General features: G+C 41.7%; 1 protein-coding gene across 11 annotated transcripts in view; it reads left to right on the forward strand.

Moving 5' to 3' along the window:
• Nucleotides 1-19,067, forward strand: part of scn8ab (sodium channel, voltage gated, type VIII, alpha subunit b) — an 88,766-nt gene that overhangs the window by 31,344 nt on the left and 38,355 nt on the right. For all 11 annotated transcript variants that reach the window (XM_085775563.1, XM_085775565.1, XM_085775567.1 and 8 more), the window contains 5 exons: nucleotides 4,633-4,854; nucleotides 5,073-5,136; nucleotides 8,738-8,879; nucleotides 17,610-17,816; nucleotides 17,908-18,186. In XM_085775563.1, coding sequence (XP_085631689.1) covers nucleotides 4,633-4,854; nucleotides 5,073-5,136; nucleotides 8,738-8,879; nucleotides 17,610-17,816; nucleotides 17,908-18,186 — 914 coding nt within the window. The remainder of the gene's footprint in view (nucleotides 1-4,632; nucleotides 4,855-5,072; nucleotides 5,137-8,737; nucleotides 8,880-17,609; nucleotides 17,817-17,907; nucleotides 18,187-19,067) is intronic.

Consider the following 19,067-nt stretch of genomic DNA (forward strand, 5'->3'; position numbering starts at 1 on the left):
AAACTTGACGTCTGGGTTAGATCCACTTGAAATGCTAGTAAAACAGTTAACATTCAGTCCTTCCAGAAAGATGCTGAGTTTTTTCTTTTGTGATTTGTTGTAGGGCAAAAAAAATCTTGATTCTTTAAAAAATGCAATGGGGATTTTTGCAACTTTACGCGATTAAATTGCAGGAAATGGCAAAAAATGTGATCTGATGAAAAAGAAAAAAAAGTCACTCTGCTACAACCTTAAAGAGGAACTATGCAAGATTTTCACCTTTATTAACCAGCTTTAGTAGAATAATTGTGATGGTCTGTTGGCCGACCCGGTGTCCCAGCTCTCGTCTCGTCACAAGCATGAACTGCTTTACGGCGCAACGACACAAACACGCCCTGTAATCCGTAACCTCTTGTTAACGTTACCCTCCTCAGTAGACATTGCTCCATGGATTAGCTTCTCACCGGCTTCGTTGAAAACAAATCAGAGGGAGGAGGGTTAGCTGTGAGTTTTTACGACAGTGAAAATATGCACTAAGCTGTAGGGGGCGGTCTGTGGAGAGAAAAGCGAACAAAACAGGGAAAAAGCAACCAGACTTGCATAGTTCCCCTATAAATAGAATAATGTAATTTCCAATGACGTAAGCAAACAAACTACAGAAAGCGTCTCATCTTGTTTTATTTGAAAAACAACAAATGAGACTGATTTGTCTTATTCATCGTGTTTTTTTTTATTTGTTTGCTCTGAGCTTTTCCCAGGTTGCATTTGTCTTCTCAAGATAACGTTTCATATTATGTAATTTATGTCACTTCATAACTTTCCCAATGGCCACTCCCCCCCTAAACATTCAACATTTTTCAACTATCTGCAAAGATATATGTGACTTTTTTGTGAAAAAAAATAAAAAAAATGCAGGAATTATGAAATTATGCACGCATTTTGCACGAAGTTTTTTCGATATTGGCTGATTATGCGATTGCATGATCCCGTTTTTCTGGAGGGACTGATTATGAAGTCAGTACAGTAGAATAAAGCTGAGCTCTGGGCTCTGGGCTCTGGGCTCTGGGCTCTGGGCCCGGCACCGACACCGACACCGACACACTGAGCAGAGGAGCAGAGAAGCTGCAGGTGCCTGGGATGGGAACGGTTCTTCAGTTAAACCAAAGGTCACCATCACCGTTTACAGACAAAGTGATGCTGACACAGAGTCGATTCCTTCAGCCTTGGCGTTTAAATGACCTGCATGCCACCTCTCATTGCCCCTCCTCTTCCTCCTCCTCCTCCTCCTCCTCACCACCGACTCTTCCTCGCCTGTCCTCTCTTTCTCCTCTTCGCTTCCTGCCTCCTCTGACTGAGCCCGGTCCCGGTTCTGGCTGCTCGTTGTTTGTGGCGCTGCCATGTTCAGTTTGATTTGATGGATGCCGACCGTCATGATGATGAATAACTGCAGTTAGTCGAGGATGTTCCCATTGATGATGAGCACAAGGGGGGAATCACAATCCCATGATCCTCTTCTCCAGCTGGAGCCTAAATCCAGATGTTGTGACACAGCAGAAGAAAAAACTAAACAAAACACATTTTTATAAAAGATTCTAGTAAAAAAAGTGTAAACTGAAAAAAAAAAAACGTGCCTTTCTAATGGAAACATCCCATGTAGCTGCAGTTGTTGTTGTTGTCTTATGTGTTCTTATGAAAACAGAAATGGGAAATGAAATCTATATCTGTGGTTTAACTTGAGTGCACAACCATGTTGTTTTGTTATTACACACTGAAAATCTCCTGAACGTTTCTAGAAGAGACTCGTCCTGATAAAACGTGCAGAGAAAACTGAAAATCTGAATTTTCCAGCGACATTATTCACCTCAGCTTTTTATAACAGGCTTTTATTGTGGAGGGAGGTTTTGAGTTAAAACCTACAGATTCAGATATTTTGACATTTAGGGCCTCTGAAAACTGAAATTATTTTTGTTGAGTCACAACTAAACAACAGCTAATAGAAACATTTGCACTATTAATTCAAACTTGACTGACAGATGCCTGGAAATGTTAGTAAACTACCCGACAACTGTCATCACATTAGTAAATATATAATATAAAGGTTTGTCTTGTTACGTCGAGGACTGTTTTACAGATGCTCAAAGGCACTTTACACTTTAAAAATCATAAAAATCATAAAATAGAGCAAAGCAATCTGAATCTGAATCTGACAAATAAGATAAACAAAAATGAATAAAGATAATTCCTATAGAAATATCAATAAAGATTTAAAAAAAAAACTAAAACAAGCACAGACAACTCTGGCTGAAGATGTTCATCAAGATCTTTAGAAGAGGAAAGGTGTCCAGCGGAGTAAAAACAGGAGTTTGATTTTGTAGCTTTAAAAAAACGTCCAATAATTTGTTCATTTTAATCTTCTGATGATAATTGATACATTTTTATTATTCATCCTTCATCCAAAAAGAACGTTTTGACGTTTTATCCAGCCGTCAACATCCAGTTTTGTTCTCTGAATATGAAAAAGGCTACGTTGTGCTTATAGAAATTAAGATATTAGTTTAAATCCTGAGTTGGAGGAAGAAGAATAAGAAGAAGAAAATGAAGACGAAGCAGCCATCGAGGTCCAGAGCAGGAAAACTAGCACAGGAGCAGAGACAGAGTTTCTCCTCTGGGGAGACGAGGAGATGCAGGACGACATGTTCTCCTGCTGCAGAGTTGTGCCTGCAGCCAATGACTGGAGATATTAAGCCCCCGAGCTAGCATGCACACACACACACACACACAGACACACACACACAGAAACACACACACCATGCAGACACTTTTTTTTATTACCTTATGGGAGGAGCTGTGTTATTATTGCACTGTGCTTGCATTATTTATGTTTGGATATCAGAGAGGTCCAGTTTCTACGCTGAATATCCTTCACATCCATAGTCGTTTCTCAGATTTCACCTTCCCAGACATCTACTGTAGTAGACTTCAGTAGAGTTTAATGAAGCAATTAATCAATTCTTTAGAGATTAATTTATTGCGTTTGCATTCATATGACTGCGTAAGCGAAGAAAAGTCAGAATCAAACATCATTATCAACTGACCGCGGCTGTTAACGTGTGCTACGTCTGTTACGACGACCCTCTCTCTTCTCATGACAAAGTGCAGCTCTGATAATTTATAACTGATATTTTTTGTGCACTGTGAAGTTGTGAGATTATTACAGTCTCTGCACACGCTTTAAATCTTATATGAAGTGATGAACAACACCCAGAGCACGACAGCTGCCTGCAGGAGCCGCAGCTTCACCAATAACCAGACAGGAAACCTTTTTAAAGGGATACAGCAACATTTTTTTTTTGTGTCTTGCCTCACTCCTTAGTCCATGACAAGCAGATAGACACCGTCCTTTCGACTGTGCGTGCAGTAACGAGGGAGATAGAGCCGTATCGCCCGTAATTAGCTTAGCTCAAACGCTGGAAGTGTATGGGTAGTGTTAGCCTGCCTCCACCTAAAGTCATCAGAGAAACTCTTCAGCAACTCTAAACGGACTGATCTTGGTCTCAGAGCTGACAAAACTCTCCGGTAAGGCATCTTGAGCGGTCAGATGCTGGTAACGGGACGAGATCGGTCAAAACGGAGGGTTCAAGCAAAGACGGTTTATTTTGGTTCAAGCTACATCGAGGGTAGGTTAGCTTCCTATTTCAAAGTAAAAGCACAAATTATATCGTCATGGTTTTCTGTATGTAAAGGGCAACAGGTGTTTTAAAGTACACAACGGCTAGCTTGAGTTGCGCCGAATTCGTCCAAACAAAATTGTGAACAGCTGGTATTTAGACAAATTAACGACACACGGCTGACCTAAACGGCTACTTTCTCGCCTAAAAACGTCGATAAAGTGATATATTTACAGAGTTTAGAGCTAAAATGAAATCAGCTTCTGACTGCTGATTTCGGCTCGGGTAGCAGGCAGGCTAACACTACCTATACACTTCCAGTGTTTGAGCTAAGCTAATTAGCGGTGCGCCAGCTCTGCCCGTATCTCCCTTGTTACTGCACGCACAGTCGAAAGGATGGTGTCTGATCTGCTGGTAATGGACTCGGGAGTGAGGCAAGACACGAAAAAAAATGTTGGCATATCCCTTTAAACTTTTTTAATGCCTCATTGTGTCTCTATTTTTAAGAAATCTCTCGCGCCACGACCACGGTCCATTTCTGGTGCTGAGGCTCGTAGGTAGGAGCTGGTGGAGTAGTTGTGCTGCTGCTGCTTGTGCCAGTTTCAGGTTTATGTAACAGCTGGAGCAGCGCAGGGTTAAATACAGGATTAGATGTACATTACCTAACTCAACTTTTTTGTCCTACGTGTCTTGAGTCAGCGCAGAAATGCATCTGTAAAACCAAACACAGCTTGTGCACTCCTGCAGCGCCAGCAGCCGCAAGTCTTTTTATTTGTCTATCTGTGTGTGTGTCTGTGTGTGTGTGTGCATTTGAATGGTTGTGATAATGTGTGTGTGTATGTGAGTTTGCCTGTTCTCATATGTGCACCCATGCACATTTGTACGTGTGTATATGTGTGTATTTGTGTGTGTGTGTGTGTGTGTGTGTGTGTGTGTGTGTGTGTGTGTGTGTGTGTGTGTGTGTGTGTGGTGTATTAATTGACAGGCCTGAAGACCATTGTGGGCGCTCTGATCCAGTCTGTGAAGAAGCTGTCGGACGTGATGATCCTCACCGTCTTCTGTCTCAGCGTCTTCGCTCTGATTGGCCTGCAGCTCTTCATGGGGAACCTGCGGAACAAGTGTGTGTTCTGGCCGATCAACATGACCGACTACTACCTGCCCAACGGCAGCAAGGGCTTCGACTGGGACACGTACATCATGAATGACAGTGAGTGATGATGATCTCCATGACGACACCTGACTCGATGATTATGTGTGTGTGTGTGTGTGTGTTTGTGAGTCTTAATAATTCCTTTCTCTCTTTTGGTATTGTTTTGTTTTGGCTCCACCTTGCTGATATGAAATATTCATAGAAACATTGAATAATGAAAAATGCCCGGCGGCTAATGCAAGTGGCTGTTCTCTGTTTCTGTTTTTTTTTTGCAGCTAATTTTTACTTCCTCCCTGGTCAGCTCGATGCTCTGCTGTGTGGAAACAGTTCGGACTCGGGGTAAGTCAGTGACTCTCTCATTATGTGTGATGTTCTTCTGTTAGGCCAGTCACGTCACAGCATCAACAAGCGACAACAAGGTCTGTCCCAATTTGAAGGCTCCTCCAAATCCGGCCTTCTCTCACCTGGACACACCGCACCTATAGAGGCTAGAGAGCCTAAGCCGAAGCGGAAGAGAAGCTCACCATGGGACCTCAATTTGGAAAAAATCTCCATTTAAGTGAATGGGAGTCAAAATGTTATTTCATGATCCAATTGAATCGTGTCATGAGAAAAATATATGACCTAAATCTATTTAAAACATTGCGTTTCATGCCAAAAAATCAGCAGTTTGTCGTAAAACAGCAACAGAAGAATGTATTTTGTGTGCAGACCGCTGCAGGCCTCTGCAGACCTACGCCACCTGTAGTCTTTCTGGTTACGCGATGTTTTAAATAGGTTAAGGTCATATATTTTTCTTGTGGTATAATTCAATCGGATCACAAAATAAAATTTTTAGTCCTGTTCACTTACATGGAGATTTTTTCCGATTTGAGGTCCCATGGCGACGTTACTTCCTGCTTCGTGGCCTTTTATTAGCCACTTAGCATGCCAAGGCCGTTGTGCGCTGTAACCATGGTAGCCCCCACTCTGCGTCCAGCTTGGAGGTGTGGTCGCCAGCTGCACAGCCCGAGGCGAGGAGCTAAAGGAACCGATGGAAGTGTTAAAAAAAAAAGCTGCCACTTTTTGACGTTTGACGAAATGCTCAGAAGACTAGATCGTCCAATCCATAGATATACAGTATATATCTATAAGAAGACTAGATGACTCACCTGATGCTGCTGCTGCTGCACAATGACACAGCATGACCACACGGCCGCCATCTTGCGAGAGGCAACTCGCTCCCTCAGAGCTTTAAGCCTATGGTGCATGTTCTAAACGGTTTGGTTTGTTATGAACGTCAGAAATGCAGTTATGATACTGCAAAACTTAAAATTACGAATAATTTAAATCATGTAGGCCAACTTTTCTATGAAAGTAACATTATGCAAATAGTTAAAGTAATATATGGACAAAATTTCAAAGATTTATGAATAGTTTCTTTTAGCGCTGGATCACCTTCCTTACTGACCCAATATGGCCGCCTGTGAGTTGTCTGCACGTTGTCCGATCCACCCCCTTGGTCCAGTCTACCAACGGTTGATGCGACCGTCAAACTGTTTCCTTCATAGACCGCGGCGCGTAGGCAGCGTCCTCCTCCAAAGCCTCTCAATTGGGACATGGTTACATTGTCATCGATAAAACCAGAGATCGTTGGGTCGATCAGACCTGGTTGGTGCCAATGTGGATCTTCCCTTGCCAACGTCAGCCATCTTGATTCTTCTTCTTATTCTTCTTCTTCAGCCCCACCTTCAGTAAAGTGGCCTGATGCCGTTTGTTTGTCCTGTGAATCTCTGATGAATGTGACCAGAGCGCAGCCTCCGAACATCCAGACTCCTTTTTGAAATGAGCTGTCGATTACGAGTTCTTCTTCTTCTTCTTCTTTGTCCTCCACCTCCAGATGACCTTGAGGCTCCACCACAGTTGTTGCAGGAGTCTGGACCTTGTTTTAGCTTCTTCAGCTCCTTCAAAGGGACAACGAGGAGTTTTGGAAAAGCGAAGCGTTTTCACACTACATCTATGAGCCTCCGCGCACCGTGAAATTCTTTGACCGGCGCAAGACGGACTCATGTTTTCATTCATCAAGAATTAAAGTCAGAGGTTCGAAGACGATCACATACCGTCATAGTTCCCACCATAAACGGCGATTCGGCGGCGTTATTCTCATGACTCGCCACAAAACCGAAAGTAAGGAAACGCTGGTCGGCTCAACCAGCATTTCCACCACCACTAATAATAACAAAATAACGATAGAGACAAAACGAGATACTTATCGAAAATGGGCCGATTAACAAGTGTGGGTAACGTAGATTCATCCACATTAATATGAGATTTTTTTATTGTCGCGGAATTTTTCGTTCTGCCGATGGAGAAACTCCTCATTGTCCCTTTAACGCCGGCTCGTAGGTTTGTTGAACTTGATAATGAGTTGTTTTTGGTGAAGCCTCCCTTCCTGCTGTGGAACGAACCAGTCGGCCACTTTGCTTCTGCCTCCCTCCAGTTCCTGGTGAAGACGGAGGGGTTTTCCATGAATTCCTCTCGCTGTCCCTCCGTCTGTGCCTCTCTGCACTGCAGAGGGTGATGACCTTATTCCTCACAGTTTTCTGAAGATCTGCTAAGACGGCCTAATCCTCCTCCTCCTCCTCCTCCTCCTTCCTCTCTCCTCCCACTGCTGCCTCTGTAGAGATTTCAGCCTGGCTGATTGTCTCCCACCAGCTCTTTCCCCCCCAAAAGGGTTTTCTCTAAACAGCAAACTCCTCCTCAGCAGTGATTCAACACTTCTTCTGGCAGACATTATCTGGTGCTGCTGAGGCTCCTCACCTCTGGCCACGGCTCCAAAGATCTCGTCCATGTCTTCATCAGCAAAGTGACACCTTGACTCGATGATCTGTGTTGGAATCAGGCTTTAGTTGTGTGTCTGTCGAGGTTCTGGGTTGACGAACGATCCTGTGTTGTTCCACCTCGAGCATCAGGCCATGTAGGTTTTTATAAATGGAGACAAAAAAAAAACCTGAATTATCATGAGACCAAGACGTTAGTGATGTAAAAGAAGCTAATTTTGAAATACCTAAAGAATGTAGTGTTATGTACCTTGAGAGCTTGAATCACTATGTCCTGGTCAAAGACAGATATTTAATAAAAACATTACTGGTCACATGTAAAAAAACAAAAAAAACAATAACAAGAAGATGGTATAAGGCCGAGCCACTAGCTGTGAATGAATGGTTAGAAATCATTAGAGAAGTCCATAACATGGAGAGAATGACATAGACTTAGAATGAAGGAAAATGTCTTTTTGACTAAATGGGAGAAGTGGACGTGATGGGACACAGTTGGGAATACTTGAAATTTGTCTTCATTCATATTCTTTTCTCTTGGATCTGTATACAGTTTAATTTAGTAATGGACACATGTAGCCACGACTGTTGTACTTTCTTTTTGTTGTTCTCTTTTCAGTTGTATCTGATTTTTTCAGTTCACTCCACACGTAGAATGTAATTCATGGATCTATATGTATACCTTGTTGTTTACATGTGGAGATGAAAATTTTCAATAAAAATTTAAGTTTAAAGAAAGAAGAAGCTAATTTTAGTCATTATAACAGCCATTATTCATGGATACAACATTTTTTGGTCTTTTTTTTTTATAGTGAATGAGTATAGATTACAGTTATGAAAAACCATAAATATGAGGTCAAAATCCAACAACTAGCCTATAATAGAATAGAAAATACTTTGTCTACTATTTGCAAAAGGAAGAAACGTAGCTTTGTCTTACATGTGCAGAAAATGAAGTGCACTAAAAACATAATATATTACCTCCAAGTCAGCCTTTTTAAGATGATTTTCTGTTTTTCGATAACAGTGGATCATCATTTATCTGTAAAGTGTAAATCTTCAGATCGTCAGATGCATTGAACTGACTTTCATTCAGTTTTCATGTTGCTGTGTGTTCGTTGCAGACGATGTCCGGAGGGCTTCACATGCATGAAAGCCGGCAGGAACCCCAACTATGGTTACACCAGCTTCGACAGCTTCGGATGGGCCTTCCTCACCCTCTTTCGACTCATGACCCAGGACTTCTGGGAAAATCTCTACATGCTGGTAAAGTGCTGTTTTCTGCAAACTCTTCTCGTCTCGGACTAACAACAACAGAAACGTCCAGATGAAGCAAAAGGCAAAAAAAAATTGTCGTATTTCTCGTCGAAAGGTCTAATTTCTAATCAAAACTAATCTCTTTCCACTTAAAATAAGACTCATCACCTAAAAATTAACTTGTTTTTAGATCATTTTCACTTGAAATAAGTAGAAAAATCTGCCAGTGAAAGCAATTTTTTTGTGCTTGTAATAAGAAAGAAAAACTTGCTCCACTATCGGATTTTACTACTTATTTCAAGTAAAAATCTGCTTGAAAGAAGTAAAAAGTATCTAAAAACAAGCTACTTTTTAATGTGATGAGTCGTATTTTAACTATAATGAGATTTGTTTGGACTAGAAATGACATTTTGACTAGAAATAAGACAAATATTCTTGGAAAGATTTTGAGTTTTTGCAGTGTGTGTGTTTTGTCAGAGGACGACCTCTGGATGAAGAGTGTGACCCGTCGTTACACCTGTTTTTAGAAACCGTATTAAAACATCTTCAGGCGGCTGCGACTACCCAGGGAAGTGGAAACACTCCCTGAGCAGTACTAATGATTCTGTCCTCACTTCATCATAAAAAAAGTGTAGACATCGTCATTTTAATACCTGAATGAATCAGCAAAACTTCCTCCCAGCAGCCCCACCCTCAGTTCATTCACCCTCTGAAAGAAAGCAAAGCAAGGACACATGATCAGAAACACTGTAGATAGAGATGTGTGACCTGGACCTTTATGTATTTGAATTGAAAAACACTTAATAGATGTGAATTTCATCCTCTTTGCATCTTTAAAGACAGTGAACCCTGATAGTATCTCCTACTGTTGCTGTTAGCGACACAAATGCTTTAAAGGGATAGTTCAACATTTTGGCAAATTGGCCCATTGCCATAATCCCTATAGTCATAGCAGTAGCTTCGTTACCTTTATTTGTCGGTGCAAGTTATTTTTAGAACGGCAGAGCAGAGCCGTGAGCTGCTCAGAGCTACGCTACGGAGGCTCATGGGATTTCTTGGTTTCCCTCATCAAACTCATCAAATACACAATCCAACAACTCCAAAACGCTGTTGTGGACAAGTTGTGACCTGCACATTCACCACGCTATGAGATAATAACAAAACGTTACCAGACAGAGTTGTTTTAGAGGGAAATTCATGCAAAACCGCTGATGCGCGTTGCCTTCAGGGACAGTTTTTCAGCAAACAGACTCTGTATTTACCTCGAACACGGCTCCATTTCGTAACGTTCCATTATTATCTCATAACACGGTGAATGTGCAGGTCACAACTTGTCCACGAAAGCGTTTTGGAGTTTTCGGATTGTGTATTTGATGAGTTTGATGAGGAAAACCAAGAAATTCCATCAGCCTCCGTAGCGTAGCTCTGAGCAGCTCATGGCTCTGCTACACCGTTCTAAAAATAGTGTCGTGGAAATTTTCTGTTGCTGTTGCTGGTGAAAAATGAAATAGAGACTTGGCCGGCCATCATGATTTTATTTCCTTGCAAGGAAAGGTCCATTCGACCCGAGTGGGTGATGTTGATGAAAAGACAAAGACAAAAGGGGCGACCGAAACACTTATACCTGAGGAAACACCTCCTCAGGTACGCCACACCCCTTTGTCTGCTGCAGGGGCCGGTCCAATACTCAGACAGTGTGTTTTCAATGCTCTTTGTCTGTTGGAGGTATTGGCACCGACCCCCGAGGGTGTATTTTCACACCTGGGGCATCCTGCAAGGTTACATGTTTAGAGGTCTAGACATTAGAATACACAAATGGGTAACAAACAAAGGAGTTCTGATACCTTGGGAGGAAAGCAGGGGGTAGGGACGTCACAGGTGATTAAACCAAAGGAATATTGAAATTTACCATTACAATTCCTCCTTTTGATTATTCATTAATCACACAAGAAAAAGTCACAACTTAATCGCCATTACAGTTGCTAGAAAAAGAAAAAAGTTGAAAAAATAAGAAATTATAGTCAGGAAAAACAGGCATCAGTTACAATAAAACGATTAGGGTAAAGAAAACAATTATGTCAATTCTAAACATGTTCTAAACAAGTTGTTCTACATTGAGGGGTAGGGTTGTCTATAATAGAAGGTTATCTAAAATGTGGTTCTCAAATGTAAAGATTTAAAATTCGTACTGACAAAACAAGTGATTACCAAAACAAGCACAAATTCAAAATGTTAGACAGCCTACTGACACTTGACTTTCTGTCAATCTTCCAAATGAATTTGTGGTGTCTAAGTTATGTAATCGACTGTAATATTGTCACACATCATATGTTGTCTCATGTCAAGTTACATTGTTAACTTGAATAAACGTGTAATATTCAGTCCCATTGATGATAGTGAGGTTTCCTGATGTAGTCAGAACGTAGTTATGTGTAACACGATTCTGTAACATCTTGAACTTTATTGCAGTCATTGCTTGTGAAAGCAGGGGTATGTCTTCTGTAGAGTTCTCAAGATTCTCAATTGTCTATGTGGCTCTGTAGTTTGGTGTCTGAGGGCACCAACAAATCTTGTCCAGGTGTTCTTCAGAGAGAAGTGGAGAAGTGAAAAAAGGGAAGTGGAAAGGGGCAAGGCAAGAGAGTTGTTGCTGGTTCTCCACCGAACAATGTCTTTAAGGTAGAAATATGGAACAGTGCCTGACATGGTTCAGGTTGGGTACAATTTCTTAATTGTGGTGAGTTTGGGCTGGCAGAATGTTCATGGATGGAGTTGAAGTATGGTAAAGGTAGGAGTCCTTCTGCACACATGACAGTGGGATTTTGGTTGTTGAGGGACAATGGTTCATGAGTTGGGGGTTGTGTGTCTCTTGGTGCAGTAAAATTTTGATGTAATCCTCTTGGATGTATTCTTTGGGACATCATATCTATGCTTGCACTGTTCTTCTGATCTCTTGATGGTTGTGTTCTAAAGGAAGTCTGTCATTTTCTTATCGGCCGTTGGTTCTGCATTGCTCCTCAGCTCTGTTGGTAGGTGAAGTTGCTTCAATGAGGTTCTTCGTCTTCTGGGCCATCAGGCCTGTGTTGCTCCTCAGATGTGCTGGATGGGTCTTAGGTGTGATGGAGAAGGACCTATGCATCTGGATGGTCCTTGTTGATTCCATGGAGTTCCTCTTTGTGTTGCTCTGGTTCACAGCTGGTCCCTTTGTTGGCTCTTTCCTGCAGTGACCATCTTCACAGCTGGAAAATCATGGAGTGGTGTGGACGTTGGTCGTGAAAAGGCTGATTTTCACTTGCTGCATCTGTTGTATAAACAAAACATACACATCCAATATCCCCCTTTTGACACATGGTTTTACCCATGTGTCACATTAGCAAAGTGGGAGTAAAATAGTAAGAGGAGAGTGAACTTAAACAGATCTATCCAAAAGAAAGAACCAAATCAGGTTAGATAGTTAGTTAGTTTGTTAGTTTGTTAATGGTTATTCTTGTCGGTCCAGTCAGGAGTCAACCTGTTGGAAGATAGCAATTCAGTTATGTTCTTTTCCATCATCTGGTGGGGGGAAAAGAGTGATAGGGTTAAAAATATTGCATCTTATGACAGTAATGTTGGACATTTCTAAAAGTACAGTGTCAAATTTTAGTCATCGTGTTGTGGAGAGGTGAACAAAGGTGTGCCAACTGGGGAGTCTTTACAGGGAGCAATTACTCCTACTGCTTTAAAAGACTCAAAGACTGGCATTATGTAAATCGATAGCTTCTTGATTTTGGAGTGATCACAATAGGTTCATATGAGGCCAAACATCATACTGACTGACAACCCACGGTGTCTTAGGGACCTCCTGTAGGGCTGAAATAGTTTTAACTTGTTTCAGACAAAAACAAACATACAAACAAACAAACATGCAAACAAACAAACAAACAAACAAACAAACAAACAAACAAACAAACAAACAAACAAACAAACAAACAAACCTAAAAAGTGTTTTAGGTACCAGCTGGATTTTCTTTGAGTGTGCACAACAGATGTTAAATTCTTAAGAATAGCTCTAGATTGATCAGATGTTTTCTTGCCAATTGGCTGCGCGCTTACATTGTTTTTCTTAAATGGGTCCCAATCTTCCCTCTAATTATAAGTGTAAATGTGTAGAACCAAATGGTTTGTGGTGTACATGTCAAAATTGAATTGGTGTGAGAGAGAATGATAAAACACATCTGTGTTGTCCGGTAGATGTGTGCTCCAGTATCAACTCTCTTTCCCAACCAACCTTTTTCAAATGTCTCATCAGGTCCTGGTGACACAAGAGGTTCAATGCAGTTCCTCTGGTGTCAAAACTGTTTTTCTGGCTTCTGTAACAAGCTGGGAAAAGGCCGTTAAGGGTTGCAATTTCCATTGATATGCATACTGCAGGTCTAGGGTGTGGTGAACAAAGTAGTGTGAAAAACATTTGGCTCCAAATTAGATCAGTTTGTTTTGCTACATCTGGGGTTGAGACCAGACAAAGGCCTAATTTGCACATCAAGTATCTGCCCATCAGGTTAATTGGGAAGTTTTCAGAGGGCATGAATGCATGTTTGAAATTTGACTTTAGCCCATAGTATCTCTAACTATTTTGACCTGATGAACACAACACATAATTTTTGCTCAGTTCTTTCATAACCAGTGTCAGTGTTCAAACACAATTTGTAGTTATGTGTATAATCTATACACTCTATGGTGTGTGTGAATGTGGTGCAGTACCTTTCTCAGATTTCACAGGTTGGTTAAGCTTGTCAGCAAGGATCCATTCCCCTCCGACCACCCCCGATCATCCTCAGTCTATGTTTGTTTGCTGGAGTTGATGATGTTCTTAGGGGACAGTTACGTATCCAATGTCCATGTTGGCGACAATGATACAGGCGTCACTGGGAACTTTTTTTCCTGAGTTCCTGTGTCCTTTCTTTTTGTGTCCATGACTGAGTTGTCCATGTTTCCAGACTGTGTTGATGTCCATAGTCCATACACAGAAAAACCATTGTTGTACCTTCTGGTCCTGACACTTCAACCATGGGCATGTTGAAGGCTATATCTTGATTGGAATGGTGTAGTCTGTGTGCAATTGGAGAAGATGATGGAACAGGCACATCAGAATAGGCTGCTCCTTGAGCTTGTTGAGCTTCTTTGTTGTGGCGTGGTGGAGTCCGTTTCTCTTCCCTTGCTGGGTGTTGCAGAGTGGTATGACGGTGGAGCTGAGGGATGATGGTGGATGGCCGTTGAGGTCTGGATCCAGCTTCAAAGCTGTCAACTGTGGAAACAAAGAAAAGGAAATCTACAAGCTTGGTGCTGTAGTGTTAGTGTGAGTTGCATTTTTCTTTCTTTTTCAAAATTTTCTCTTTTTTTTTTTTTTTTTTTTTTTTTTTAAGCAATTCTTGTGTTGCTTTCCCATCTGTAAACATTATTTTAACCTTTCATAATTTACAGACTTTTTTCCTCATTTCACTTTTTGTTACCGTTATCTTCAATACTAATTTCCTTTTAAGGGATTCCCCTATTGGGAATCCAAATTCAACTGTACAAATATTTCAAATTATTTAAAATTTTAGTTCCCACATTTTCCCTTTTTCATAACATCCACAATCGGTCCCTCCGGAGGTTCCCCCTCAACGGAATACTCCCATTCCAAATGGAGATCGTGCACGACATTCAATACAGACGTCTCTGTAAGGACCGCTTCGTTTATGGCACAACGATAAAAAGCCGGTCCACTTCGTTTATGCTACAAGCGATAAAAGCAAATCATTTTGTTTTAGGGTGACAAAGTGATTAAAAAACAACCAGTCGTTTCGATTATACTACAAACGATAAAAGTAAATCATTTTGTTTTAAGGTGACAAAGTGATTAAAAACAACCAGTCGTTTATTTTATACTACAAACGATAAAAGTTAAATCACTTTCTTTAAGGCTACAAAGTGATTGAAAAGTACCAGAATCGCTTTGTTTATGCCACAAGCGACAAAAGGCAAATCACTTAGTTTTACGGTTACAAGTAATTCAAAAACCGATCAATTTGTTTATACTACAAATGATAAAAGCAAATTATTTTGTTTAGGCTACAAACAATTAAAAAGCCGATCCCTTTGTCCCTGCTACAAAGTGATCAAAAAGCAGATCTCTTAGTTTGTGCTACAAGTGATCAAAAAGCCGACCGATTGTGGATAACATGAGAAATTAAAATGTTATGTCTAATTAAACCCAAATTTTAGAGAAAAATAATTTAAATGTCAATATTTCAGTGCTCACCAGATGAATTTCCCTGACTTAGTTCGCAGAATTCCAGCGGCAATGATCCAGGACGACAGTAGCAGCCCTCCCCTCTTTTTGAGGTTTGGAGGCTGGAAAACTTTTCTCTTTCCAGGCTGGCCTGTCGCTGCCAGCCGTCCATCCCAGACGATTGCACGAGGAATCCCGGACCGAGCCCCCAATTGTCGTGGAAATTTTCTGTTGCTGTTGCTGGTGAAAAATGAAATAGAGACTTGGCCGGCCATCATGATTTTATTTCCTTGCAAGGAAAGGTCCATTCGACCCGAGTGGGTGATGTTGATGAAAAGACAAAGACAAAAGGGGCGACCGAAACACTTATACCTGAGGAAACACCTCCTCAGGTACGCCACACCCCTTTGTCTGCTGCAGGGGCCGGTCCAATACTCAGACAGTGTGTTTTCAATGCTCTTTGTCTGTTGGAGGTATTGGCACCGACCCCCGAGGGTGTATTTTCACACCTGGGGCATCCTGCAAGGTTACATGTTTAGAGGTCTAGACATTAGAATACACAAATGGGTAACAAACAAAGGAGTTCTGATACCTTGGGAGGAAAGCAGGGGGTAGGGACGTCACAGGTGATTAAACCAAAGGAATATTGAAATTTACCATTACAATAGCTTGCACCGACAAATAAAGGTAACGAACCTACTGCTATGACTATAGCGATTATGGCAGTGGGCCAATTTCCCAAAATGTTGAACTATCCCTTTAACAGAATATGTAACATGTGCTTAGACATCTGCAAACTGCACAACTATGACGCTGCACAAGCCTCTCCTCTCCCCCCTCCTACAGACCTGCACCATCACCACGGCAGCCATAATAGATTCACTTCATTTGGCAAATAGGCCAGACACTGTTTCAGTGTTTCAATGTGTGTGTGTGTGTGTGTGTGTGTGTGTGTTAAAATTGGGAATTCCTGCTCTCTAAGGCTTCTTCCTTGCCTGGAGGTTTTCCTAGAGAAAGCCATGAACTGGATATAGAAACACCAGCGATGCTGCTGACACAACACACTCATACAGAACAGACACCGTCTCTGACCAAAGGAGAAGAAGATAAAAGTTTTAATCAATATGACTGTGTGTTAAAAAAACATAATCTTTCCGTTGTTGGTTAAAAAGAAACCTTAACTGAGACACATCTGTACAAATCTGTTGCTTAGTTCCTCTTACACTACACTTTATTTATTTTTTGACTTTTATAGTACAACAAATGAAACATGAAGCACTGGACAACAGACAGGCAAGATACATGAAGTTACATTTCAATTTAAGTGTATTTTGTGTGTGTCTCTCATATCACAAATTGTCCTCTGAAATCAGAAATATCTAAATGATTTTTGGGACAAATTAATAGGGAGATTTTTCTTTAAACACATATGTAACATAGATATATGTTTGCATTCATGTCTTTACATATACACACATCTATTTTGCAAAGAGATCACTTATGATTCAAATAAGATTTCCAGGTTTTCCAGTGATATCAAACTTTATGGTTTTGTTTCATATTCCCATTCAACTCAACCATTTCCAAGTCACAGCCTCCTACTGGTACCTGTGATAGAAATCAATCTGTCCTTCCTCTCCAGTCTGGATGGCAGGTTTCCACAAACACAAAAAGTTGAAATTATTGACCTGATCTCTGTTGCTACACTCGGAAATACTAGTGACTCTGACCCTGTTCTGGTTCTGTTGCTTCCAGTCCATAAGAGTTTGACACTGTTTATCTAAAACAGCAAAAAACGTCAGAACAAAACTATCAACAGTTAAAGGGTTGTATGATCTCCAAGTAGCCCCTAAGTACTTTAATTGCAGTAGAAGACTTTCTGCACTCCTCCCATTAGCAACGCCATCCCATAGCCCTGCCCAGAGATTTACAACATACAGTGTTGTGAACAGACCCAAAGAAACGGCCTATTTTTGCGGCCTAAAAGCGGTTTTACCAACTCACATATCCCTCCGCCCAGGGTTAGCGCCCGCCGATCAGCAGTTGGTTAGGTCCAAATAAAAACTGAGTTTTTCCTGCACTTTGAGGGGCTGGAAAAAATTATATTATAGCGAACAATGGAACTGTGTATTTTTTTTTCAGGTAAAACCTCTTTTAGGCCATGAAAATAGGCCGTTTCTTTGGGTCTGTTCACAACACTGTATGTTGTAAATCTCTGGGCAGGGCTATGGGCTGGCGTTGCTAACGGGAGGAGTGCAGAGAGGAGGAGTGCAGAGGGCTATTTGTAGATCATACAACCCCACTTTTTAAAAAAATGCTACTATCCCTTTAAATAAAACAAAGCCACACCCCTGTCTCCACTGCTGGAAGTGATAACCCTAACCCCAACTTGTGCAACCTAATATACCGGTACAACAAAAACAACACACCTTTTTTTAATTCTACACACAATTCCTGATTCATTCCCGTCGTGTTTTTTTCCTGTTTTTCAGACTCTTCGAGCGGCAGGGAAGACCTACATGATCTTCTTCGTGCTGGTCATCTTCGTGGGCTCCTTCTACCTGGTGAATCTGATCCTGGCTGTGGTGGCCATGGCTTATGAGGAGCAGAACCAGGCCACCATAGAGGAGGCGGAGCAGAAAGAGGCCGAGTTCAAGGCCATGTTGGAGCAGCTGAAGAAGCAGCAGGAGGAGACGCAGGTTGGTGCCGTTCTGTCTCATAACGTTTTATTTTTTAATCCATTTTCCATTGTTTATAGTTGACATATCCCCTTTTTTTCCCTTTTCCCAGGCTGCTGCCAATGTGACATCTGCAGGCACGGTGTCTGAGGCTGCGTTAGAGGACGAGGGAGGGGGGCACCTGTCCCGCAGCTCCTCCGAGGTCTCCAAGCTGAGCTCCAAGAGCGCCAAGGAGCGTCGCAATCGCAAGAAGAAGTGGCGTCAGAAAGAGCAGGAGAAGGAGAAGGGAGACAGCGAGAAGGTCGTCAAGTCGGAGTCGGACGACGGCAGCAAGAAAAGCACCATCCGGTTCCCCGGGAGCCGCCTGGGGAGGAAGATGTCCATGAACCAGGTAAAGTTGGCAAAAAACAAACAAATGCAATGTGCAAAATCATCACAATTTGATGGTGATGCTCCGTTATTGGGTGTTTCCTTTTGTCTCCATGACCCAACTCAGGTAGAGTAGCAGTAATGGCTCTTTTCCATTCATTTTCCCACGATAAGGAGGTTGTATAAGATTGGGCTTCAGAGATCCGATTTCAACAGGCTGACACTTTGGCCAAATCCCATTTCTTTTCCCTTAAAGGGACATTGTGTAACTTCTCCTGTTATCTATTCACGAAAATCGATTATTTCGTTCAAAAGTCTGTTTTTCATTAATCAGTAATCCCCCCCCATCAACAAACTGAAGTGTTCCTTTCAGCTCTGAATTAGCCGTTCATATCATTCATATCTACATGGAGCGGGTAAGCTTGGTGCTGGCTGACATGTGGTGTCGCCATGTTTTTACGTTCAGTGGCAGCGTGACGGTAGGAAACCACGGAAACTCGGCGGAGACACCGGAGCTGTCGGCTCAGGTCGAGGTGCCATCTATGAAAAGTCACCGCGGTAACGCAGTGAGGAGGAATGGAGCGTTACACTGATGCTGCATTCAAGTGCAGTCGGAAAAACGTCCGTCGGTAACAAACCAGATGTCATTTTAGTCACAGAAGTTGAGAGAAAGCCAGTAAAACAGGTAAACAATACAGTACAACATCGCCATGACAACATTGTCATGTGTATTGTTTTGCCTCGTGCTGATGGACCACTTGTTTACATAAAGGCTTGTTTAAGCTGTTACCTGCAGCGGCTGTTGTCCGTCTGCCATCTAACCGATTTAACGTGAATGCAGCATGAAAAATACGATTGAGTTGCTTGCGATCTACAACCGCACCACTAGATGGGAGTAATTCC

Source organism: Trachurus japonicus, chromosome 5 (genome assembly GCF_045865225.1).
Source record: "Trachurus japonicus isolate A0001 chromosome 5, Traja_1.0".
NCBI lineage: Eukaryota > Metazoa > Chordata > Actinopteri > Carangiformes > Carangidae > Trachurus > Trachurus japonicus.